General features: G+C 46.5%; 1 protein-coding gene across 1 annotated transcript in view; it reads right to left on the reverse strand.

The window, feature by feature from the left end:
- myo15ab (myosin XVAb) overlaps window positions 1–25,366 on the reverse strand; it is a 48,909-nt gene that overhangs the window by 5,965 nt on the left and 17,578 nt on the right. The window contains exons 21-53 of the mRNA XM_076990048.1: window positions 25,146–25,238; window positions 24,808–25,043; window positions 24,064–24,242; window positions 23,273–23,345; window positions 23,002–23,196; window positions 22,788–22,903; window positions 21,997–22,085; window positions 19,062–19,167; window positions 18,481–18,552; window positions 17,419–17,480; window positions 16,255–16,548; window positions 15,845–15,935; window positions 14,487–14,637; window positions 14,035–14,128; window positions 13,764–13,869; window positions 13,367–13,482; window positions 12,910–12,975; window positions 12,617–12,692; window positions 12,329–12,444; window positions 12,066–12,184; window positions 8,122–8,263; window positions 7,452–7,563; window positions 7,190–7,264; window positions 5,385–5,590; window positions 4,885–5,003; window positions 4,435–4,501; window positions 1,681–1,753; window positions 1,492–1,565; window positions 1,313–1,395; window positions 929–1,059; window positions 667–761; window positions 392–469; window positions 126–222 (exon numbers count right to left, since the gene is read on the reverse strand). Of these exons, the coding sequence (XP_076846163.1) occupies window positions 126–222; window positions 392–469; window positions 667–761; window positions 929–1,059; window positions 1,313–1,395; window positions 1,492–1,565; window positions 1,681–1,753; window positions 4,435–4,501; window positions 4,885–5,003; window positions 5,385–5,590; window positions 7,190–7,264; window positions 7,452–7,563; window positions 8,122–8,263; window positions 12,066–12,184; window positions 12,329–12,444; window positions 12,617–12,692; window positions 12,910–12,975; window positions 13,367–13,482; window positions 13,764–13,869; window positions 14,035–14,128; window positions 14,487–14,637; window positions 15,845–15,935; window positions 16,255–16,548; window positions 17,419–17,480; window positions 18,481–18,552; window positions 19,062–19,167; window positions 21,997–22,085; window positions 22,788–22,903; window positions 23,002–23,196; window positions 23,273–23,345; window positions 24,064–24,242; window positions 24,808–25,043; window positions 25,146–25,238 (3,802 nt within the window). The remainder of the gene's footprint in view (window positions 1–125; window positions 223–391; window positions 470–666; window positions 762–928; window positions 1,060–1,312; window positions 1,396–1,491; window positions 1,566–1,680; window positions 1,754–4,434; window positions 4,502–4,884; window positions 5,004–5,384; window positions 5,591–7,189; window positions 7,265–7,451; window positions 7,564–8,121; window positions 8,264–12,065; window positions 12,185–12,328; window positions 12,445–12,616; window positions 12,693–12,909; window positions 12,976–13,366; window positions 13,483–13,763; window positions 13,870–14,034; window positions 14,129–14,486; window positions 14,638–15,844; window positions 15,936–16,254; window positions 16,549–17,418; window positions 17,481–18,480; window positions 18,553–19,061; window positions 19,168–21,996; window positions 22,086–22,787; window positions 22,904–23,001; window positions 23,197–23,272; window positions 23,346–24,063; window positions 24,243–24,807; window positions 25,044–25,145; window positions 25,239–25,366) is intronic.

A 25,366-nucleotide genomic window follows, 5' to 3' on the forward strand; every position in this document is an offset into this window, starting at 1 on the left:
TCTGGGTCGAAACATGTGAACCTGAGCTTGCACTATTGTTTCTGCAGTAAACACTATCCTGTGATCATTCCTGTAACTTGTAGGACTGATGTGGGGTGTCTGGACGTTTAATGGGCTTCATCTACCTCCGTTTATGACGATGAAAACGGTGTACTCGTCTATGGCCTCCAGTCTTTGCAGTGCCATCTCATAGCACAGCTCCTCTATAACATCTAAAGCCACCTACACAGAACTAATATTAGTATATGCACGGAAAACCTCTGATTGACACACACACACACACACACACACACACACACACACACACACACACAAACATACGCATGAATAGCATGAAAGCACAAAGACATGACACAAATTATGCAAAGATGCAAAGATAAGGGCAATTTACAGAGCAGGTTTTGATCTTCAGATGTCGCTCAGTTCCTCCAGGCAACAGGAAGAGCTGCCTCTTTGAGCTTCGACCGGCCTGGGGAAACATGGGGGACCATACATGTGCACACACACACACACACACACACACACACACACACACACACACACACACACACACACACACACACACACACACACACACACACACACAAACACATATAACATACAGCAAATGCTCCATGTAACAATTTGGGCATATTTTCAGGTGTGTGTGTGTTCGTGAGTTCTGACCATTATGGCTTTGAGCTCCATACTGCTGGGTAGAACACTCCTGCCCCCGAACTGGAAGGTCTTCCTCAGGTTCTGCTCACAGGCTTTAGCAATGCCTGGGAATGACACACTAGCCAATCATGTTAACTGGTCATAAAAGGAAGGCAAACTGTGTGTGTGTGTGTGTGTGTGTGTGTGTGTGTGTGTGTGTGTGTGTGCATGTGTGTGTGTGTGTGTGTGTGTGCGCATGTGTGTGTGTGTGTGTGTGCGCGTGTGTGTGTACCCTGAAACAGGGATCCTGGGTTCTTGCAGGTATCATATAAGAACTTGAGCAGGAAGGGTTTGAGCACTTCTGAGCAGCGGCTGTACGCTGTGAGAATATAGAGCAAACGCCAGCCATTCTGACAGCTATCCCTGGGAGAGAGAACATGCACACACACACACACACACACACACACACACACACACACACACACACACACACACACACACACACAGACACACAAACACACACGCATGCACACATACATACCCACACATGCACACGTAAACACATTTTGTGTGTGAACGTCTCTTCTGCCTGTCTTTTTTATTTTGTGACTGGCCATGATGAGTTGATAATCATAAGGTTCCTTTGTGCAGAGAGGACAAGCGTGCTGTGTCTCACGGCTTGGGGCTGGTGTTGGCCGTGATCTGTTTCAGAACCTGACAGTAAGCCTCGTCCCTCATCAGCCCTTGCTCTCCGATCAGCTGCGAGGGGAAAGGCGTGTTCAGCCAATCTATCACAGCAACAACGAACCACGCATCGTGTACGGCGCCGTCATCACTGGTGCTGTGGTGACGTACCTTCAGGAAGGTGCACAATACGAAGTGCTCCGATTGGCCCCGGAGAGGATGGTCTCCCATGAACTTCATTGCGGCTGTGTACGTGAAACATACACCACAATGCAGAAGACAGCAAAAGGCACAATAGAGCTGTATTAGAAGAACTGTATTAGAAGCAGTATGACATGGCTCCTGACAGACTAGGCTCACCTAGGAAGATCTCAGAAGCAATCCTGTTCATGTTGGGGTCAGTGAACTCGATCAGGGACTCCTGGATGGGGTTCTGAAGAAGGGGATTGGTAGAACATGGCTTAGTTAATACTCTCCAGGGTTGGAGGTTGTCAGAGTCGATTCTTAAAATAGAATAGAATTGACAGAGGTGGGCGTTCCAGGTTCAGAAAGTAAAACTCCTTCCCAGGATTTTATTCAAGCTTGCTGGATTTTCTAATTGATGCAAGCCAAGTAAAATTAGTGGAATCAACACAGCCCAGGAAGCCTGAGCTAAATCTTGGTAATTTACTTTCTGAACCTAGAATGCCCACCTCTGCATATTGACTACAATTGGGGGAAAAACGGGGTAAATAAAAACAAAATAAAATATAAAAAATGAGGGAGACGGGTATTATTCCTGCAGAGTCAGTGTATTTTATTTCTAAACGTGGGTAACAGTGTGACGTTCGGGCTACGCCAAGGACGAGACACAGAATCCTCGATTTTGTAGACAGACGTCACTTTTTAATGCACACAGGTATTGCGCAATAGCACACGAGAAACACACACGAGTCACACAACGTGCAGACTTAGACAACGACGAGCACAGGACACTGCGCGAGCGCACATTAAATAGGCAAGACACATTAGCCCCACGTGATCACGAGACGATTCACAGGTGAAACTTATAAATCACACGACAAAAACCCCCAACCACGTATCTCCACTGACGCAGACAAAGCACGTGGACAATGTTTACACACGGTCAAAAGGGAGGGGCCGGGGTCCTCAACATGACAGACGCCCCCTCCAAGGGCACTACCCGTCCCGGGGTGCCAACAGGACCGAGTGCCCCGAACCCACGACGATGGGCGGATCCAACGCGCTCAGTCCTGCGTCTGGGAGGTGACCGCCCTTGGTGAAGCGTCCGCCACGGACTGCCTAGAACACCCTCCCTGAGAAGACGGGGGAAAAGACGGGAGACACATTAAACGGAACAGAAACAAACACACAGACTGGCATACACACACACACAGAGGCACAAACGGGAACAGGGGGTTTGGCAGACACACGGGAAGACTGACGAACACTGGCACAGACAAACACATAACAGGCGCCAGGCTGCGCGCCAGGAGGAGAGTATAGAGGGGAGAGAGATCGGGAGCCGCAGTGGTCGGTCCTCCGCCAGGCGTCGCTGCGAAACCTCTGTTGGGAGCAGCTTGGCTGGCGGACGCGTATGGTGCACCGCGGCTGGCAGACGCCCCGTGCGGGCCGTTTGGGGTTTCCTCGGCAATGTCCATGTCCTCCTCCCTCCCCTGGCTCCGCTCCATGGACTGCTCCGGGCTGCCACCCCGGGAGCAGTCCATTTTACTGTCGCCGGAGAGAGTGGAAGAGGGCGTCCGCTTCCCTCTCACGGTCTCCACAGACATCTCTGAGGGGGGAGGGCTCTCTTCTCCCTCCGTGGTATAGGAGCCCTCGGACGAAGGGTACTCCCCGTCTTCCTCACCTTTCTCTGCGGTGCGAGAGGGGCACACGGGCGGAGGGAGGTAATCCTCGTCCTCCGACTCGTCCTCCGACTCCTCCTCCCCACCGTAGTCCACAGTGGAGGCGTCACCCACAGATGGAGGGTAGTCCTCCTCCTCTTCTCCACCGTAGTCCACGGTGGAGGCGTTGCATAATGACGGAGGGTAGCCTTCCACCACGTCATCTGGCTCCTCCTCCCCACCATAGTCGACGGTGGGGGCGTCACATATAGAGGGGGGGTAGTCCTCTACCTCCTCTTCCTCCTCCGACCCGAACTCACTCTCTGGGGTGGACTCGGTAGCACCCATGACGAACGAGCCCACCCTCAGAGGCGAGAGAGCGCGGGCAGGAGGAGCGTGTCTCTCCCTCCAGATCCTCACCGCGCCCTGCCGGAAGATCTCCGCCGTCTCGGGGTCCCGGTTCTCGAGCCCCCGGGCTGTGGCCAGCTGGTAGGCACACACCGGGTCTCTCTCCAACTCCTCGACCGTCGGTATGGCTTCTTGGCACGGGGAGGAGCCCTCTAGCTCGTGGATGCCCACCCGTATGGGCGAGGGATCCCTGGAAGGAGAGGGGTGCTTCTCCTGCCACACCCTTACCGCCGTCTGGCAGTATTCCTCCGCCAGCCAGGGAATAGCGGTCTCCCGAGCCGCGCACAGCATATAGGAGCACTCCGGGTCTTGCTGGAGCTGCTCCATAGTCGGCGTGGCCGGAGGGGAGGAAGACGTGTGGTGATGCCACTTACTCTGCTTCTTGCCCTTCTTGGGCTTTGGCTTGTAGCCTGGCATGTCGGTGTCTCTTACGGCTCGTCGCTCTGTGACGTTCGGGCTACGCCAAGGACGAGACACAGAATCCTTGATTTTGTAGACAGACGTCACTTTTTAATGCACACAGGTATTGCGCAATAGCGCACGAGAAACACACACGAGTCACACAACGTGCAGACTTAGACAACGACGAGCACAGGACACTGCACGAGCGCACATTAAATAGGCAAGACACATTAGCCCCACGTGATCACGAGACGATTCACAGGTGAAACTTATAAATCACACGACAAAAACCCCCAACCACGTATATCCACTGACGCAGACAAAGCACGTGGACAACGTTTACACACGCCCAAAAGGGAGGGGCCGGGGTCCTCAACGTGACAAACAGATTTGACACAGGGTAAGAAATGTTAAATTTTATGACACGATTTAAGGCACCTGAAATAAATATTTGCGCTACCTTGCTAAACTTCACCATTTCGGCAGGGTCCTTGCTGCCTTTCTTAGATTTCTCTCGTAACGATTCACTGAAAACATGAAAGATGCAGAAACAATGTCACTTGTGTTATGTTAAAAACTACAATTTATTTAATTGATTTAATTTGATAATTTGTATTGACATGAGTGATTTGAATTGAAATGAAGAGTTAATTAAGAGGCAGAATAACTGTTCACGTGGGACTGTTCATTTACATTTTTAACTATTATGCTCAGCAACTTATATATGTCTTAGTATGACAGTATGTGTGGAATTAAACCAGTGAGCTTGGCTGTACTAGGTGTACTAGGTGTACTCTATCTGCTGTACTAGGTGTACTAGGTGTACTCTATCTGCTGTACTAGGTGTACTCTATCTGCTGTACTAGGTGTACTCTATCTGCTGTACTAGGTGAGCTACCAGATCACAAACCTTCTGCTTCCACTAGACTGTCTGAAGTACTTCTTGGCAAACTCCACCATGTTATATTGACTGTCCAAGAGGACAGTCGCCCCTGCTTTGACACCACCAAAATCATCAAACCCATCCAACTAAGGGAAGTCAGATATGAGATCATTACCACAGTGAATAAGGTGATTTATCAAAACAGTATATTTCACACCCTGTGAGTTAACATTCAGGCAAAGACCTGAGATAAATGTCTTTTTTGCCGGCTTATAGGACCTGAAAGTCCTTTATGATGGTCTTTTTCAAACTAGGCCTGGGAGCCCACCAGATGGTCCTCACTTGTACCTTAAACACCCAGTGGATCAGTATCGGGTGTTAATAGCTTATGTTCAAGAAGATGGGACGAAGTGAAAGCAGGGACCGTCTGGTGGGTTCTGAGGATCTGGACTGAGCAACCTTTCTTTAAGGATTCTTAGCACATATTGTGATCTGTAGCATGTTCTAGCTGAAGGACTCACACTGACCTCTATCATGGGGTCAAGTTCATAGGCAGCAGCGCTGGACGCTACGGCGAACGCAACAGCCCCCGTCGACACCACTTGGCTGTGGCGGTCGTGCGGCTCTCCTCGCCTCTCCACCGGCAGACTCAAGAAGTCGGGAGCCGCAACGGGAACGATGCAATCAGCAGGGAAGGCACCGCTGCGGCCCATCACCGCTCCAAACCTCCAGCCTGGAGAGGGGGAGTGGATATGCTAATGAGGACAGCAAGCTGCTGCCTTTGTGACATCACTCAAAAAGGTTCACTATATATTCAAATGTGCGTTGTTGTAGCTAATTTGCTCTGCTGTTCAAGAAACATTCAAAATATATTTTGAAATATAAAACCACATAGTTTGGTTACAAACTAAACTAAATGGTTAAATAAATGCTACACTTTATACAGTTTTATACACAGAGGGCTTAGCATTTATGCTAGCGAACGGTGAAGCCTCAAGCTACTGTTGTGGATAGCCAGCTAGCTAAACGTCTTGGCACAATAAGTAGTTTATATAAGGCGTGAATAAAAATTGCGATAAAAAAGGGGAGAGGTAAATCCATCGTGCAGAAACGCAGAGGCAACGCTAGAAACTGAGGTAAATAAATACTGATGTCATACACTGGGAGAGAACAAGCTGTGGTGAAATTGCTCTCTCTGTAACTGGCGAATCTCAATGTCGTGTGAGGACAGATGTCTGATATAACGCTGCCTACTTAAACAGCTGCCTAAGGAATCAGTGCCAACTTAGACACCTCACTAGGTCTTTGGGACAGACCAAAACAACAGGTTGAGTAGCTGAGTTCACACACAGCATTAATTATTGTTTATAATGTAACATAACCACAGTTAACTGAGGTTAATAGGCAGACAACAGGTCTTCTGGATTATTTGCATTGTGAGCTGTGTTATGACATAATTTAATTCGTGACCTATTATCCGAAAAATAAAGACACCACGATAAATCAGAAAAATGGAAAACAGGCACCACAATGTAAAACATGACCCCGCATTGTTCTGGCAGTCTGGGACACACCAGCCTGGAATTTGGCAGCAGTCACACTTTAGTTCGTTTTTGCTGGCAAAAACTCAGCACCCCGGCATGCTGTGAAGGATAAACCTGCCAAATCTAAACACTCGGCTTTAATCCACACCAGGCTGTCTCAGAAGGGACCGTCTCTGGCCTGCTTCCCTGACAGTAAGATGGTCTCTTGAGCTCACCTTAGAGTGATTTTATGCACCAAAATCCCACAATATGGAAAAACATAATTGAGCTAGGTTTACGTTATATGGTTATGGTCCTTCCTTAAACCTATATGTCTGTAGGCCTACATTTAGGGCATTTAGCAGATGCTCTTATCCAGAGCAACTTACAAAGTGCTTTGCATCTGTTCACAGAATTCATCCCAGATAGTAGCATAGATAGATCAGAATTCAAGAAACCCTTGAGCCAGACTACTACTAAACTACAGGAATCAATGCTAGTAATCAATAATCAATTACATAGTATTTCAAATTAAATAGGGTCACTTAAACAGGAATGAAGACTTAAAACAAGAAGCGCAAATAACCATAGACAGATAAACATACAATTTAAGAACGAGGACAAGTGCTATCTGTGCTAATTTAAGTAGGTAGTGGTGCTAATTTAAACAGGTGAGTCTTTAATTTGGTCGCTATGCTTTTGAAGTATTTTTTCAATGACTGTCACTATCACATAACAATCACTGTGTTGTCAGATTCAGAAGTCAGAAGGTTATTAAAAATATTCAGACTTGAAGGAACACAGCTTACCGAAGTCTGCAGTGCCTCTCTTTACCTCCTCTAGGTAGATCACCTTTTTCTTAACCACACATCCATATAGCTGACCTGAAAAACACACAACCACATATGCATACAAGTGCCCGATAGAAAATATAAGCAGGATAGCACATTGAAAAGCAACTATTAGCAAACCTACTGTGTGTGTGTGTGTGTGTGTGTGTGTGTGTGTGTGTGTGTGTGATGTGTGCACCTAAGAAGGAAAAACACAAGAGAGCATCTCACTGCATCTCACCCTCTTCTAGTCCATCCACAACCTGCAAGCGTATGATGTCTCCTTTATGAAAGCTGAGCAGAGCCCGGTCCTCTGTGATGTAATTCTTCTCCGCCACTGCATACTCTGAATCCTGCAGAGTATGTGACAGAAAAGACTCTGTGAAATCACAGTGAAGTCAGTTAGATATTCCTGGTATGCCGCACAGTCTTCTGCTGGTTGAATGCTTGGCACATCAGTTTGTCTCCTTAAAGAGAGGACTGTGGGGTAAGGATGAGAACATCAGGTCTGGAAGAGAGGAGAATGCTACAAGGTCACTAGTGGGACGCCAAGAAGATGTGAAATATTTGTCAACTGTGATTTGCACTGCAATCGAAATTTGTCCTCCGCATTTACCCATATGTGCAATTAGAACACACACACAAACACACACACTAGTGATCACTAGGGGGCTGTGGATCACACGTGCCCAGAGCGGTGGGCAGCCCTAGCCCGGCGCCCGGGGAGCAGTTGGGGTTAGGTGCCTTGCTCAAGGGCACCTCAGTCATGGCCTCAGGCCTGGGAATCAAACCCACGACCCTCCGGTCACAAGACCAGTTCTCTACCACAGGACCATGACTGGAAGGAACTGGGGAGAAGAAAATGAAACAGGAATGAGGAAGTTATAGATGTCATTACCAACACCCCCCACCTTCTTGAGATGCGAGATGAAGAGGTCGACCATGTGCTTGATATGAAAGGATTTGGCTGAGAACAGGATCAGTTTCTCATTCATCAGGTTGAACTCCAGCATGTTTGCAGACGGGATCGTCACAAAGAGGATATCCGCGTAGCTGGGAGAGAGAGGAACAGGGAAAAGGAGAAAGAAGCAGAAATGCAAACACAGCTGTAAGGTTGTCATGCCCTTATAGACACCGTTTATCCTCTCTGATACTCAGCATCACCTCCCTGTTGACCAGCACCTCCATGCTGGTTTTCATTTCCTTATCAGCTACAGCTGAATCATGAAGACCCATTACAAACTCATATTTGTCTGCCGGGTTTCTAACTTGTCCAGATACATAACTTAACTGCTCCACATTTTGTCTGTCACTTCCAGCCCAACCAGTTTTATGAGTCTTGTCAGTGTTAGTTTTATGAGTTCTGTCCAAATCCCGTAGGCTGTAATTTGACTCTATTTTGAGTCTACTTTAAGCCTCTCATACACCAGTCAGGGGAGATTCCAGGTTTATATTCAGATGCCACCATCTCTCATTTCTTTGGGGCGCTGACCAGATACTCACGTTCATCCTTGAGGTTCTGCACATGGCCAAACACTTAGAGTCTTGCTACACAAAGATAATTTATAGACTTTGTTCTATAGTCTCATATTTCATGCCCCCCCCTCCCCGGTTCCATAGTCTCTGGTATTTTTCTTTGGCCCCGCCCTTCACATGGCTCCGCCTCCTGCTCTGGATGTTTCTGATTTCCCAGGAGTGAAATGGCTCAGAGGAACAGCGTTGGACCCAGTGCCTGTGAAATCTTGACAGGGCCAATACTGATACTAATGTTTCAGACTGTCCCTGCCAAATTATGTTGCTTCTCAGCAAGCAGCTAGTCAGACACTGCTGCCTGCCTAGACTGCTTGGATGGCATGATGTCCAGCTTATATTATAGAGGTGGAGTTATGATAGAGGTGGAGTTATGATAGAGGTGGTGGTATGATAGAGGTGGTGTTATGATAGAGGTGGAGTTATGATAGAGGTCGAGTTATGATAGAGATGGAGTTATGATAGAGGTGGTGTTATGATAGAGGTGGTGTTATGATAGAGGTGGTGTTATGATAGAGGTGGAGTTATGATAGAGGTGTTGTTGTGATAGAGGAGGAGTTATGATAGAGGTGGAGTTATGATAGAGGTAGAGTTGTGATAGAGGTGGTGTTATGATAGAGGTGGAGTTATGATAGAGGTGTTGTTGTGATAGAGGTGGAGTTATGATAGAGGTAGAGTTATGATAGAGGTGATGTTGTGATAGAGGTGGAGTTATGATAGAGGTAGAGTTATGATAGAGGTGGTGTTATGATAGAGGTGTTGTTGTGATAGAGGTGGAGTTATGATAGAGGTGTTGTTGTGATAGAGGTGGAGTTATGATAGAGGTGTTGTTGTGATAGAGGTGGAGTTATGATAGAGGTAGAGTTGTGATAGAGGTGGAGTTATGATAGAGGTAGAGTTATGATAGAGGTGTTGTGATAGAGGTGGAGTTATGATAGAGGTGTTGTTGTGATAGAGGTGGAGTTATGATAGAGGTGTTGTTGCGATAGAGGTGGAGTTATGATAGAGGTGGAGTTATGATAGAGGTGTTGTTGTGATAGAGGTGGAGTTATGATAGAGGTGGTGTTATGATAGAGGTGTTGTTGTGATAGAGGTGGAGTTATGATAGAGGTAGAGTTGTGATAGAGGTGGAGTTATGATAGAGGTGTTGTTGTGATAGAGGTGGAGTTATGATAGAGGTAGAGTTGTGATAGAGGTGGAGTTATGATAGAGGTAGAGTTATGATAGAGGTGGAGTTATGATAGAGGTGGAGTTATGATAGAGGTGGTGTTATGATAGAGGTGTTGTTATGATAGAGGTGGAGTTATGATAGAGGTGGAGTTATGATAGAGGTGTTGTGATAGAGGTGGAGTTATGATAGAGGTGTTGTGATAGAGGTGGTGTCGTGATAGAGGTGGAGTTATGATAGAGGTGTTGTTGTGATAGAGGTGGTGTTATGATAGAGGTAGAGTTATGATAGAGGTGTTGTTGTGATAGAGGTGGTGTTATGATAGAGGTAGAGTTATGATAGAGGTGGAGTTATGATAGAGGTGTTGTTGTGATAGAGGTGGTGTTATGATAGAGGTAGAGTTATGATAGAGGTGTTGTTGTGATAGAGGTGGTGTTATGATAGAGGTGTTGTTGTGATAGAGGTGGTGTTATGATAGAGGTAGAGTTATGATAGAGGTGTTGTTGTGATAGAGGTGGTGTTATGATAGAGGTAGAGTTATGATAGAGGTGTTGTTGTGATAGAGGTGGTGTTATGATAGAGGTAGAGTTATGATAGAGGTGGAGTCATGATAGAGGTGGTGTTATGATAGAGGTAGAGTTATGATAGAGGTGTTGTGATAGAGGTGGTGTTATGATAGAGGTAGAGTTATGATAGAGGTGGAGTCATGATAGAGGTGATGTTGTGATAGAGGTGATGTTATGATAGAGGTGGTGTTATGATAGAGGTGGAGTCATGATAGAGGTGTTGTTGTGATAGAGGTGATGTTATGATAGAGGTGGTGTTGTGATAGAAGTGCCGTAATTTCCATCTCTTCCCACTCTGCACCCCTATTCCCTGTCAAAGACCCATTATCCACTCATATACACAATCCTCCCTGGTCCAGCTGAGTCTGAGACATCTGTCCCTGTCCCAGCTGAGTCTGAGACACCTGTCCTTGGTCCAGCTGGGTCTGAGACATCTGTCCCAGCTGAGTCTGAGACATTTGTCCCTGGGCCAGCTGAGTCTGAGACATCTGTCCCTGTCCCAGCTGAGTTTGAGACACCTGTCCCTGGTCCAGCTGGGTTTCTGGGCTTGTGTCATTATTTTTGCCTGCCATTTTCCCCACCCTATCCAGTTCGCCTTGTTCTGATTGGTTTCTGGATTGGGCTCAGCTTGTCTTAGCGTTGGCCTTAACCTGAACTAGCCTGTTGTGTTGCACATGTTCTCTCCATGGATCTGGCTGGTAATGAAAGAATCTCCCTCTCCCCTGGCATCATGGTCCTCATGGGGAACAGCTCCATGTGCTGTTTGCTTTGGTTTCCACCTCTGCCATATCCTGGACCCTACAGGAAGACACCTTTGCCACACTCTGCCTCTAAGAGGGTGTCATTGGCATGGCCGACTCATTTGAAGGTGCCCTGTGGCTCCTCTGTGCCTCCCTAGAGGGCATTTCCTGTGCTGCACCCTTCCTTGAGGGCACTTGCCTGCCTACTCCCCAGACCTCCAACTTATCCACTCCCTCAGCCTCTGTCTGCTGTTCTCATGTTCCCTGCCTGTCTGCACAAGCACCTCCTCAATGGTACGCCCCACCAGGTCTGTGTCTGTCTCAGTTCTCTGGCTTCCTGCCCTTGTTGGATTCATCTTCATCCTCGGTGGTTGTCTCATCTTTGGCCCTGGGTGTTGGGTTCTTCCCAGCTTCCTGATCTGTCCATGTTCCCATTGTTGTCAGTGCTGTAAAAATCTCTGTCCCTTTGTCTGTGTTTGTCCCTGTGCCCATGATCCTCTCTGGTGCAGGTCTGGTTTTATTGTCTGTAATGCAGTTCCCACATGTGCATCACCCACTCCCTTTTCTAAGCCCATCTGTCTTTTTCACCTCCTCCTTTCATCCCGAATCTGGTCTAGTTTCCCTCTTCTGTCGTTCGGTCCCCTGTCTGCAGCAGTTACGTTGCTTATGCAGCATTGCTACGAGAGATATCATACCCTCATTTAACTATAAACATAATTATCAGGCAGATTGTAATGTAATTTAACTGTATTTGATTAGAATCCCCAGATCTTGTGTGGACTGAACAAGTTCCTAGTAGTTGGTGAGATGAAGTGGTGCAGGGGAGGCAGTATGGATGTCCTGAACTGTACCTGTATGAACGCAGCACTCTGAAGTAGTCAGGTGCAGTGGTGCTGCTTCTCACGGTCTTCAGCAGTCTGATACCGGAGTGAGACACAGCCAGGACCTGGACTCCAGTACCCACACTGCCCTGCGGTATTCACACGCACAAAATTCGTTTGCAGCACGCCACTATTGACCTGAAATGCTGTGGCTGACATACTCGTGTGGTCATGTGATCCTTCACTTGGCATGCAAGGACATTTTTCTTGTTGTTTTTCTGGTTGGTTCTCACCGAAGCAGGATAAAGGCGAGAGAAATAAATCTCCCATGATTCCCGGGCAGCGGTGACAATGGTCTTCTTTACACTCTCGTCCTGAACATCTGCATTCTGCTCTATTTTGTGTTGCACTGTCACACACACACACACACACACACACACACACACACACACACACACACACACACACACACACACACACACACACACACACACACACACAACACACACAAGAAACCTCTTTAATACAGAGGACTTCAGTGACAACTTAGCAAAGCATCTTGGGACTTGAGATTGACTCACCAAACAAGGCTTTCATCTTCAGCCTCTCCTCTTTGGTGATGCGCACACAGGCCTCTGAAAATGTGTCACTAACAACCTGAGGGAGAATGAAAGAGAGAAAGTGGAGAAACAAGGACTTCAGAACAGTAACCCTCAGAGAAAACATTAAAACTCATTCATCCATGACCACTAGTAGGACAAGAGATGTTAGTAGTAAATAATATACCCAATGACCATATGTGTTCAAACCAGACTTCAGAGCAATGCCTGTGTAATTCTACTACTATAACAGATGGGGGCGGTATCGCGCTTACTTGTTTGAATATCACATCGAGCACCAGCGGATGATTCCAGCTGTCGCTGTCTTTGGGGAAAAACACCTAAAAGGAGTAATTTTCTGCTTTAAATTCAAATGTTCAGCTTTAAAAGGTCATGTGCATACATTAAAACTACTTTAAATGTACTGATTTAATAATTGAATAATGAAGGGCACAATACACTTATGCTTAAACCTGACTTTAATTTTAACCTGATTAACTAACACTGATGTTTTTGGCAGGTAACTAAAACTGAAACTTTTTTTTCAATGAAAGGGTTTTTGCAATACATGTTCCTCATGCATTTGGTCCACATAAAGAGGATAAGTGAAAAACACACACGCACACATACACACACACACAAACACACACACACACACACACACACACACACACACACACACACACACACACACACACACACACACACACACACACACACACACACACACACCTCTTTCCTGAGGTACAGCTTCCATGGTACATTGGTGTAGGTGTAATGTTCCTCAGAGGTGCTGCAGTACAGTTGCGTTTGAATAGTTTCAGATTCTACAGGCAGATCTCTAGACACTGGATACACACACACACACACACACATACACACACACACACACACACACACACACACACACACACACACACACACACACACACACACACACACACACACACACACACACACACCGTTGCGTATTATAAACATGAGTATAGATTAGTTAAATGTCTGAACTGTGGTCTTTCTGTTCACTGTACGTGTGTGTGTTTGTGTGTGTATAGTGTGTGTGTGTGTTTGTGTGTGTGTAGTGTGTGTGTGTAGTGTGTGTGAGTGTGTGTGTGTGTGTGTCTCTGACCTGGTGGAGGAATATTTAACGGAGGCTCTGGGGCTTTTTTCTTATAACTCTTGGTTGGTTTGAGGCCCGGCTGTCCAGGTGTAGTTAAAGGGGCTGGTTTTTGTTTCTGTAGACAAACATACACACACATACACACACATGCACACACATACACACACATACACACACATACACACACATGCACAATTTCAGAATATTTTCTTGTGCAGGATGCTTTGGATATCATGGGAAATATGCATGCTTTTTGAAAAGTGTGTTCTGATTTTAGCACCTGTGGAGGGGGGGGATTTTCCATCTGGGGTTTCAGGATTTGCATGGCCTCGTCGTGTGGGTTATGTTTCCTCACAAAAACTTTGCCCTCCCTCCTATAAAGCAACACAAAGCAGAAAACAGTTTAACTTCCCAAAGAATTACTGCCACATATGAATGAGGCCCTCTGATCATCGGGCCTCTGCCACGTTATCATGCTTTCTGAAACGTAGGCGTGACGGTACGCCCCCAATTTTCCCCTCAGGTGTGTGTGTCTGTGTTTATGTCCACATGTATCTGTGTTATGACGGGATCTGCTTCTTGTCTCGTCGTGATGTGTTGCACGTGTTCTGTTTGTATCTAATTGTGTGTGTTAGTCTACGTCTTTGTCGGGTCTCGCGCGCACACACACACACACACACACACACACACACACACACACACACACACACACACAAACACACACACACACACCTTCTGGCGTCATGTGGTGGTTCAGGTGGCGGTGACTGGTACTGTTTGATGATGTCCTTTATGTTGTGGCTGGGCACTATGTGCTCAGAGTTAGAGATGGAGTATTTCACCACTTCTGTCGCAGGAGGTGGACCTGAGACTGCCACAGGAGCTGAGACACAGAGAGACAGTCAAAGAGAGAGACATGAGACTGCCAGAGGAGCTGAGACACAGAGAGACAGTCAAAGAGAGAGACCTGAGACTGCCACAGGAGCTGAGACACAGAGAGACAGTCAAAGAGAGAGACATGAGACAGCCACAGGAGCTGAGACACAGAGAGACAGTCAAAGAGAGAGACATGAGACAGCCACAGGAGCTGAGACACAGAGAGACAGTCAAAGAGAGAGACATGAGACAGCCACAGGAGCTGAGACACAGAGAGACAGTCAAAGAGAGAGACATGAGACAGCCACAGGAGCTGAGACACAGAGAGACAGTCAAAGAGAGAGACATGAGACTGCCACAGGAGCTGAGACACAGAGAGACAGTCAAAGAGAGAGACATGAGACAGCCACAGGAGCTGAGACACAGAGAGACAGTCAAAGAGAGAGACATGAGACTGCCACAGGAGCTGAGACACAGAGAGACAGTCAAAGAGAGAGACATGAGACAGCCACAGGAGCTGAGAGAGACAGTGAAAGAGAGAGAAGTTGCTGATAAAACTCTGGTATATCTTGCTTACAAGCTTTCCATGTTACAACAATTGTAAAACCCTCACTCACTGATTACTGCTGATGGACAGAACAGCAAACACGCACCACAAGATTTCATTTACAACACAAGATAAATTAAAAAGCATTGAAGAAACTAATTAAATTAAAATATGCAAAGTCCATGTAAGGAACTAAACAATATTCAGGCGTGAGAATTCTGCAAGTCAGTGTTTGGACACAGAGAAGGGTAGATGAAGAAAGAGGATATAGAAAGAGACTGACGGAGAGACAGTAAGAGAGAGATGGAGACATGGACAGAAGGTAACATACGGAGATATACAGAATAAGGGACAGAGCAACGTGTTAGTGTCCTTCTAGTCAAATTACTGGGTGGAACTGTGTTGAGTTGATATTGCTGACGGGCGAATGTGTTTTACTGTGAAATCCAAGTCCAAGCAGACCATGGGACAAGTGCTAGTCCCATTAACTAGTTCACATATGTAAAAAAAACCTTTCCAACAGGCATCAATTCATCTACCACATTCTGAGCTGGTTATGAGTGCTCCCTTGTCTAGAGAGTCACACATACATTTTCTACACATGCACTAAATTTGGACATACTTAAACACACACATATGCACACATGTGCATGAAGAGATGACATACCGTGTTTCTTGGAGGGCGTTTTGTCTATGGTGATTGGTTTTGGCGTAGTAGGTATTATTTCCTTGTGTAAAGCCCCCTTAGATGTTTTAGCCTTGAAGGTAAAAAGTATATATACAGAGTATATATAAGTATATATATGGTAAAATGCATATATACAGAGATGACAGTACATTTTGCCTTCTACTGCTATTCAAACCATCTAATTATACAGTCGCAAAGCAACACAGTCCAATGAACCAGTCCAATAAGGAATGAATGTATTCACTAATTAGTTAATTGATGAATTAATTGATCACAATTACTTTAACTTCACCTGCTCATCATATTACACGATGACAGTGAAGCTACATTAAGGTTAAAGCAGCAGTTTTGCAATCACTGTAGTAATGTTTGATTTATTTTTGCCTAACCTGTGTTGAGCGGCGTGGCTGCGGAGTCTTCAGTGGGCCGATCGCACCAGGCCCACCCGGCTCCTCAGGACGGACCAAGCTGGACGGAAGGGGTCCGGTGGGAGCGGCGGCCGCATAGGGGCTGACGAGGGGCCTCACGTAGGGGGACGGTGAGACGTGGGCATAGGGACTAGGGGGGAGAGCGGGGTACGGGCTGGGCGGCACGGCGCTGTAGGGGGTCGGGGGCGGGCTGGTGGGCGGACTGGAGACGGGGCTGCTCACCATGGCCATGGCCTGCATCGTCATCTGCTGTGCCTGCACGAGGGAGACGCGACAGAGGGGTTGAGATACTGCAGTACAGCCAGCAGGTGGCAGCACTGAATCAGCTTCAGAATTGTGTAAGGGCTGGTGTTACATGCAGAATCACAATAGCTTCTGAGGTCATTTAGTCAGACAGGCGGCTTAGGTTTGGAGTGTGTCTGTTTGCTCTATTATGCAATTTGTGACAAATGTCAATGAATCTTCAGCTTTCTTTTGTAAATGTGCCATATTTTTCACCACAATCAAAATTTGTCCTCCAATTTTACCCATCTGTGCAGTTAGAACACACACACACACACACACACACACACACACACACACACACTAGTGATTACTAGGGGGCTGTGGATCACACGTGCCCAGAGCGGTGGGCAGCCCTAGCCCGGCACCTGGGGAGCAGTTGGGGTTAGGTGCCTTGCTCAAGGGCACCTCAGTCATGGCCTCAGGCCTGGGAATCGAACCTATGACCCTGCGGCCACAAGACCAGTTCCCTAACCACCATGACCATGACTACCACCGGATCACTTCTTTAATCATAATTGAAGTTGCAAAGAAAGCAATACAATAAAATTCAATAGAAGAGTAAATGAATATTACATGATGATTCAGAAGATAAAACTTGGGAAGAGGAACAGACATACTATAGTTTGGGCAGTATTCTCCTAACACTCACATAGCATTTTTACATTTATGCATTAAGCCTGTCACTCTTATATAGAGCCACTTACAATTTAAGTTGTGTTACAAAATTAGGCACTGTAGTGTTTGGAGTCTTGCCAAAGAACTCTTATTGGTGCAGTGTGCCCAGAAGACTGAACCCCAGGACTTTTACCCACTACACAACCACACCAACCATCTACGTACCATTATGACAGCTTGCTGGTTGATGATGGCTTGTTGCTGCTGAGCCATAAGAGTTTGTGGATCTATGAGACACAAGAGATGTAGTGAGCGTGAATCTGTGAGACACAAGAGATGTAGTTAGTGTGAATCTGTGAGAAGTGAGAGATGTAATGAGTGTGAATCTGTGAGAAGTGAGAGATGTAGTGAGTGAATCTGTGAGAAGTGAGAGATGTAGTGAGTGTGAATCTGTCAGACGTGAGATGTAATGAGTGTGAATCTGTGAGAAGTGAGAGATGTAGTGAGCATGAATCTGTGAGACACAAGAGATGTAGTGAGTGTGAATCTGTGAGAAGTGAGAGATGTAGTGAGTGTGAATCTGTGAGATACAAGAGATGTAGTTAGTGGGAATCTGTGAGAAGTGAGAGATGTAGTGAGTGTGAATCTGTGAGAAGTGAGAGATGTAGTGAGTGTGAATCTGTGAGACACAAGAGATGTAGTGAGTGTGAATCTGTGAGAAGTGAGAGATGTAGTGAGCATGAATCTGTGAGACACAAGAGATGTAGTGAGTGTGAATCTGAGACACAAGAGATGTAGTGAGTGTGAATTTGTGAGACACGAGAGATGTAGTGAGTGTGAATCTGTGAGACGTGAGAGATGTAGTGAGTGTGAATCTGTGAGACGTGAGAGATGTAGTGAGTGTGAATCTGTGAGAAGTGAGAGATGTAGTGAGTGTGAATCTGTGAGAAGTGAGAGATGTAGTGAGCGTGAATCTGTGAGACGTGAGAGATATAGTGAGCGTGAATCTGTGAGACGTGAGATGTAGTGAGCGTGAATCTGTGAGACGTGATATGTAGTGAGCGTGAATCTGTGAGATGTGAGAGATGTAGTGAGCGTGAATCTGTGAGACGTGAGAGATGTAGTGAGCATGAATCTGTGTGATGTGAGATATTTGGTGAGAATAAATCTGTGAGAAGCGAGAGACGTTTTTATCTGTGAAACATTAAGGACGTTGTCGATCTGGGTGGAGACCCATCACGAGGCCCAGTGGTTGGGTCACATTTGATGTGTTGATGATGATGCTACCTGGAGTAGGAGGAACCGTGGCAACACCATGCACGACTGGCACCACAGGCATGGACGGGAGCACCTTCACTGCTGCAGAGACACACACACACACACACACACGCAGACATGATTAGACACACGCAGACGCACACACGCAGACAGGGTTAGACACACGCAGACGCACACACGCAGACGCACACACGCAAACAGGGTTAGACACACGCAGACACACACACGCAGACAGGGTTAGACACACGCAGATGCACACACACAGACGCACACACATAGACAGGGATAGACACACGTAGACACACACGCAGACAGGGTTAGACACACACAGACACACACACGCAGACAGGGTTAGACACACGCAGACACACACACACGCAGACACACATGCAGACAGGGTTAGACATGCAGACACACATGAAGACAGACAGACACACATGCACACACACATATAAACACACACAGAGGTTAATTAGGTAAGGCATGGCGGTGGTTCCATATTAGCATGTGCGTACGTGTGTATGTGTGCACGCATGTCTCTGTATATGTGTGTATATGTGCATATGTGTGTGTGTGTGTGTGTGTTTTACCTCCTGGTTGCAGAGCTGCTGAGTAAGAGCCACTGGTAGAGGGTTGATCACCACCAACACCCCCTGCTCCCTTCATCTTACCAGACAAAACAGACACATCCATGTCCTAGAGGGAGAGGGAGAGGGAGAGAGAGAGAGAGAGAGAGAGAGAGAGAGAGAGAGAGCACTTTGACCATAGTACTGAAACCTACAGCAGTTTATGAGCTCTTAACGACTGTATGCCTAAATGGTGCTTGAGCGTATAACTGCGCACGTCGAGAATTGTCTATTGTCTATTGAGAATTGTTGCGCTATCGTGATCTAATAGGGTAAGTGAGAGAAGAATAGCTCCCAGACACCCCCACAAAGACACTCCCTCGCTCACAATCCTCCATCTACTGACACACCTACACATTTACTCAACCCCACCTACTGACACACCTACTCATTTACTCAACCCCGCTTACTGACACACCTACTCATTTACTCAACCCCGCCTACTGATATATCTACACATTTACTCAACCCTGCCTACTGACACACCTACTCATTTACTCGACCCCGCCTACTGACACACCTACACATTTACTCAACCCTGCCTACTGACACACCTACTCATTTACTCAACCCCGCCTACTGACATATCTACACATTTACTCAACCCTGCCTACTGACACACCTACTCATTTACTCAACCCCACCTACTGACACACCTACACATTTACTCAACCCCACCTACACACACACCTACTCATTTACTCAACCCCGTCTACTGACACACCTACTCTTTTACTCAACCCCACCTACTGACACACCTACTCGTTTACTCAACCCCGCCTACTGACACACCTACTCATTTACTCAACCCCACCTACTGACACACCTACTCTGCTGTGCTGTGAATTGTGATTGTAGCGCTATTGCACATTTTTGTTTCGCAGGCTGTTTTGACCTTCTGTTGTGATGGACTTTAAATATATTTTAAGGATCTAATAATTCCACCCTTCTGCTGCTTCTGCCTCGAGACACATCACATCTACACGTGGACGACATAAACACACGCCCAAAGGGGAGGGGTCAGGGGCTGTACAGTGACAGCTATCCCACCTCGTCTACTCAAAGAAGCACCACCTATTAGTATACTACCTTTGGTCACTATCATGAACCTTTCTCTGAGCTTAAGCTACATCCTCAAATCATTTCTGGAGGAAGATTCTTCACAACTCTTATGATCATGCCCCCAAATTATTGCAGTCTGGTTTTTGAGCCAAACATTTCATACGTGTGGTATTAGCTTCCATTGCTATGCAGATGACACCCAGTTGTTTATATCACCTCTAATCCAGATCATGTCAATATTTCAGGATTTAAAAAACAGGATGGCATCTAATTTTCTTATTCTAAATTTTGATAAGACTGAAGTGTTACTTCTTGAACCCAAAGGTGCAAAAGAAATTTTATTTGATATTACCCTAGATGGCTTTTCAGTAATACCTAAATCTACCGAAAAAAAGATTATGTGTCACTATTGATTCTGATCTTTCATTTGACACACACATATGCAATGTCACTAATATCACTTTCTCATTTAAATAATATTGCCAAGCTGAGACATTTATCTTTCTCATCAGATGCAGAGAAACTGGTTCACGCTTTTGTCTCATCAAAATTGGGCTACTGTAATGGTCTTTTAATTGGATGCTCTTATAAGTCCCTATAGAAACTCATACAGAATACAGCAGCCATCCTCCTATTCACAGCTAGAAAAATAAATCAGTGTGGCTAACTTTGGCCTTGATATAACAGAGTGGACCTACACCAGCAGGCGTAGGTTTAAGGTGGTGTTTTCAGATGAAAGTCCATCCATCCATCCATCCATATCCGCTTATCCGTGTTTGGGTCACAGGGTCAGTAGCCTAAGCAAAGAGGCCCAGGCTTCCCTCTTTTGCCTTAGGCCACAGCCCAGTCCACAATGCATCAAACTCCGAGTACTACCTCTCCCACAGGTGGTGGGCCCATGGGAGAGTGGACCCATGTGTCTCCTTCGGGCTGTGCCCGGCCGGGCCTCATGGGTAAAGACTCCCAAGAGAGAATTATGTGGAGAGACACACAATCCAAGCTGATTGAGGTCTAGTGTGGAGTTTCTACAATCAGTGATGGTTTGAGGAGCCATGTCATCTGCTGCCAAATTCAGCTTCTACCAAGCACTTCATGCTTCCCTCTGCCAACAAGCTTTTTGGAGATGGAAATTTCATTTTCCAGCAGGACTTGGCACCTGTCAACACTGCCAAAAGTACCAATACCTGGTTTAATAACCACAGTATCACTGTGCTTGACTGGCCAGCAAATGTGTGTGACATAATCTCCATAGAGAGTCTATGGGGTATTGTCAAGAGGAAGAGGAGACACACCAGGCCCAACAATGCAGACGAGCTGAAGGCTGCAGTCAAAGCAATCTGGGCTTCCATAACACCTCAGGAGTGCCACATTTCTCTTTTTATAGTTTCTTATAAGTTTTATACGTGCACTGTAAAGGGCTGCACTTTACAATGTACTTGTTACAATGATAATAACAAATCAGAATCAGAATCTGCATATAGGGACATGTGAGTAAATCAGGATGTCAGTGGATCAGGTGTTAGTGTACCTCTGTATGAATGTGTGTGTGAACATGATAGTGTGAATCAGGATGTCAGTGGATCAGGTGTTAGTGTACCTCTGTATGAATGTGTGGGTGCATGTTAGAGTGAATCAGGTGTTAGTGGATCAGGTGTTAGTGAATCAGGATGTCAGTGGATCAGGTGTTAGTGGATCAGGTGTTAGTGGATCAGGTGTTAGTGTACCTCTGTATAAATGTGTGTGTGCATGTTAGAGTGAATCAGGATGTCAGTGGATCAGGATGTCAGTGGATCAGGTGTTAGTGGATCAGGTGTTAGTGGATCAGGTGTTTTCATACCCCAGATCCTTCTGACAGTACAGGATCGAAAAGGCTGTCCAGGTATCCATCCATCCCTCTCTGAGCTCCATCAAAGGATGGATCTGATCCTGCCAGACAGTGGGAGACACACACACACACACACACACATACACACACACACACACACACACACACACACACACACACACACACACACACACACACACACAAACCAAAAGAAAAGCCATATATTCTTATTATTATTATTATTACTAGTTTTAAATATGGAGAAGCTAAAAAAGCTAATTTCATAAAATATCAATAATAACAACAACCACAAAATGTAATAAAGCATTAAATTATAATACTACAAAAAATATACTATTACTACTAATTCTAACAACATATAGTGATGATAATACGAATGATAATACTGTTATCATTATTGACCCTGGGAAGACCCAGGACATGCTGGAGAGATTATATCTCCTCTGTATCCCCCCAGAAGAGCTAGAAGAGGTGCTGGGGAGAAGGAAACCTGGACCTCTTAGATTAGGCTACTGCCCCCGTACCTGGACCCAGAAAAGTGGACAGATGGATAATAATAATAATGTTTTTGAGCAGTGAGGGGTTTGGAAGTCCAACTCCGGTCTGCAGGTGTCACGTCTGACCCTGGGCTGTGACCATGACTCTGTTGATTTACCCTGAATAAATCTCGCACTCCTCAGCATATGCGTCCACACAACTACGATCTACACTTGTCTCCGACCCCACTGTCACTGACTGAAGTGGACAACACGCGTGTGTGTGTGTGTGTGTGTGTGTGTTACCTTGACTGTAGTGGCGTTCAGGCATAGGCAGACTTCTGGTTGAAATGGCGCTGGATGGATTCGCGTACGAGAGAGGAGTGTCTTCGTCCTCGTCAAATCCACTGCCGAACAGACTTCTGCAGACACGCAAAAAACACCCACGAACAAACTTAGCAAACCAGCCACAAGCTACTAAATGGAAGTTACTTCTCAACACAGGCACAGGTGAGCCTACATGCTAGCGTTGGGCCGGACCCTGCTGGGGTCCTGCATGGAGATGATGAAGTAAGTCTTTTGTTTGGGGAAGTCGGCTGGCAGCTCGATGTCACACATCAAGTCCATCACGTAGTCATGGCCCTCAAGCTCCACCCACTGGCCCGGCTCTCTCATCAGCACCGACCAACCGCGTCTGCTCTCTGAAGACACGCCCCTGTGTGGACAACACGGCTGCTCTTCTGAATTGTGAGGGAAACTTTGGTGCAAGCAGCTGAGGAGACAACACTAACCTGTGCTGGAGAACGTCACACGCAAGGTCTTCACCACTGGTCCAGGAGTGGACAGGACACAGGAAAGAGACTCCTACACACACACACACACACACACACACACACACCCAATCACACATGTACACACACACACACACACACACACACACACACACACACACACACACACACACACACACACACCCAATCACACACACATGCACACACACACACACACACACACACACACACGTTTGTGTTTAATAAGGCAAAGGGAAATGAAAAAAGCTAAACTCGGCTCATACACATGCTCACACACACACACACACTTGCACTCACACACACAAATACACACACAGAAAGAGTGAGCATATGAGGCAAGAGAAGAGAAATATGGAGGAAGGAAAGAAAGGAGGAAAACAATGTGAGAGAGAGAGAGAGAGAGAGAGAGAGAGAGATGGGATGGGGAGAAAGGAGAAGGTGAAAGAGGAAATAGAGAAAGAGGGATGGACAGACAGCAGCAGAGAGAATACAAGCCAAAGACAAAGAGATCTGATGAAAGAAGAGAGACTGAGAGGAGAAAGATAAGGGGATGAAAAACTAGGAGAGGAAGTGTTCCAGGAAGGAGAGGAGCGGAGATCGGTGCCCGTCCTGATGTCCATGGCACCCTGAGGTCCATCTCACTGACTCGATCTCACTCATTAAAAGGTAAGCAAGTTTCCGTGCCACGGTGAAAACGAGCCTACAGCTGTTTGGGAACGGGTCAGGCGTGGCTCCGCCCACATTCTCCCTGACCCCCCCCCCCAGCGTACCGTCGGAGCAGTGCACGTGAAGCACCATGCGGGCCCTCTTGCGGTTGGCCGTCCACTCCAGGAGGGTCAGCGGGTAGGTCCGTGCTGCCCCCGGGACCAGCGCTGCCTTCTGTCCCGCCTGGAGCAGCTTGTGCTGACACACCGCCTTGAAGCCGTCCGGGGCGTAGTCCGACACAAACCTGCGGAGGGTGGGGATGGATGGAGGAGTGTGGGGTTGGATGTGTGAGTGCAGAGAGGGAGAGACAGATGAGATGTGACCCAGATAAGGAATCCAGAGTCAGCCCAGATTCAGATATTGATAAGAAAGCTAAATATACAAGTACAGCCCCCTTTCTGCAGTTCCAGTTGGCTATATGGGGCACCAATGAAGATACCCTAGTCTGACCTAGTAGAGAACCCTGGAGTTCCCCTACCAAAGTCAAAGTCAAATTTATTTATATAGCGCTTTTCACAACACACACTGTCACAAAGCAGCTTTACAATCGTACCAGATTGCTACCAGAGCAGAGCATGGTGCTGGTAACTCTAAGGTCATGGGTTCAATTTCTACAGAACATACTGACTCACTGGCAAAAATGTTAGCTGCTCCAGATAAGGGGGTCTGTAATGGTAACCAAGTCTGACTGACCAAGTCAATACATCAATATTGATGTATTGTGGAACAAGAGTTTTGCTCTATTTTCTGCAAGGGTGTAAAATGCTCTATGAGTGTACTTGGGTAAATGTGACAGATTGTTGTCTTACTTCAGCAGATATTTCTCCAACTTCTCACTGGGGGCAAAGGAACTCAAGCAAGCTGCCATCAGCAACCAGCCTCTCTCTGCATTGCGCTGGTTTTCATTTCGCCACACTTGATTGGCTACCTGAGCCAATATCTCATCCCTGATTGGTGGTGTGGCCAGGCCTCGTTGGATGATGTAATTCCCAAATAGGTTTTCCTGAGCGCCATTCAGGTTCGGGTCCCCCATGAAACGCAAGATCTATAAAAGTTGATTAACCCAGGAGACAATCACCCTGTCAATTATCACACAAAACCCAAACATGCAGCAAACATAAGGGGGTTGTGGGTAATGAAGTTTTACCAGTAAAAATACATCAACGGCGTCTTGTTTAAGGTCATCCAGACGGGTCAGAGAAGCTTGTAGAGGTGTGGTCAGCATTCCAAACTGCAGCTCCTATATACACATGATTGGTATAGTTTTAGTATAGTTCTGTCCAGTGTGTGTGTGTGTGTGTGTGTGTGTGAGAGACCTGGTTTTGATCAAAGAGCAGGAAATATATAGAAACTTAAAATGCATTTATA

Source organism: Brachyhypopomus gauderio, unplaced genomic scaffold, assembly GCF_052324685.1.
Source record: "Brachyhypopomus gauderio isolate BG-103 unplaced genomic scaffold, BGAUD_0.2 sc72, whole genome shotgun sequence".
Taxonomy (NCBI): Eukaryota; Metazoa; Chordata; class Actinopteri; order Gymnotiformes; family Hypopomidae; genus Brachyhypopomus; species Brachyhypopomus gauderio.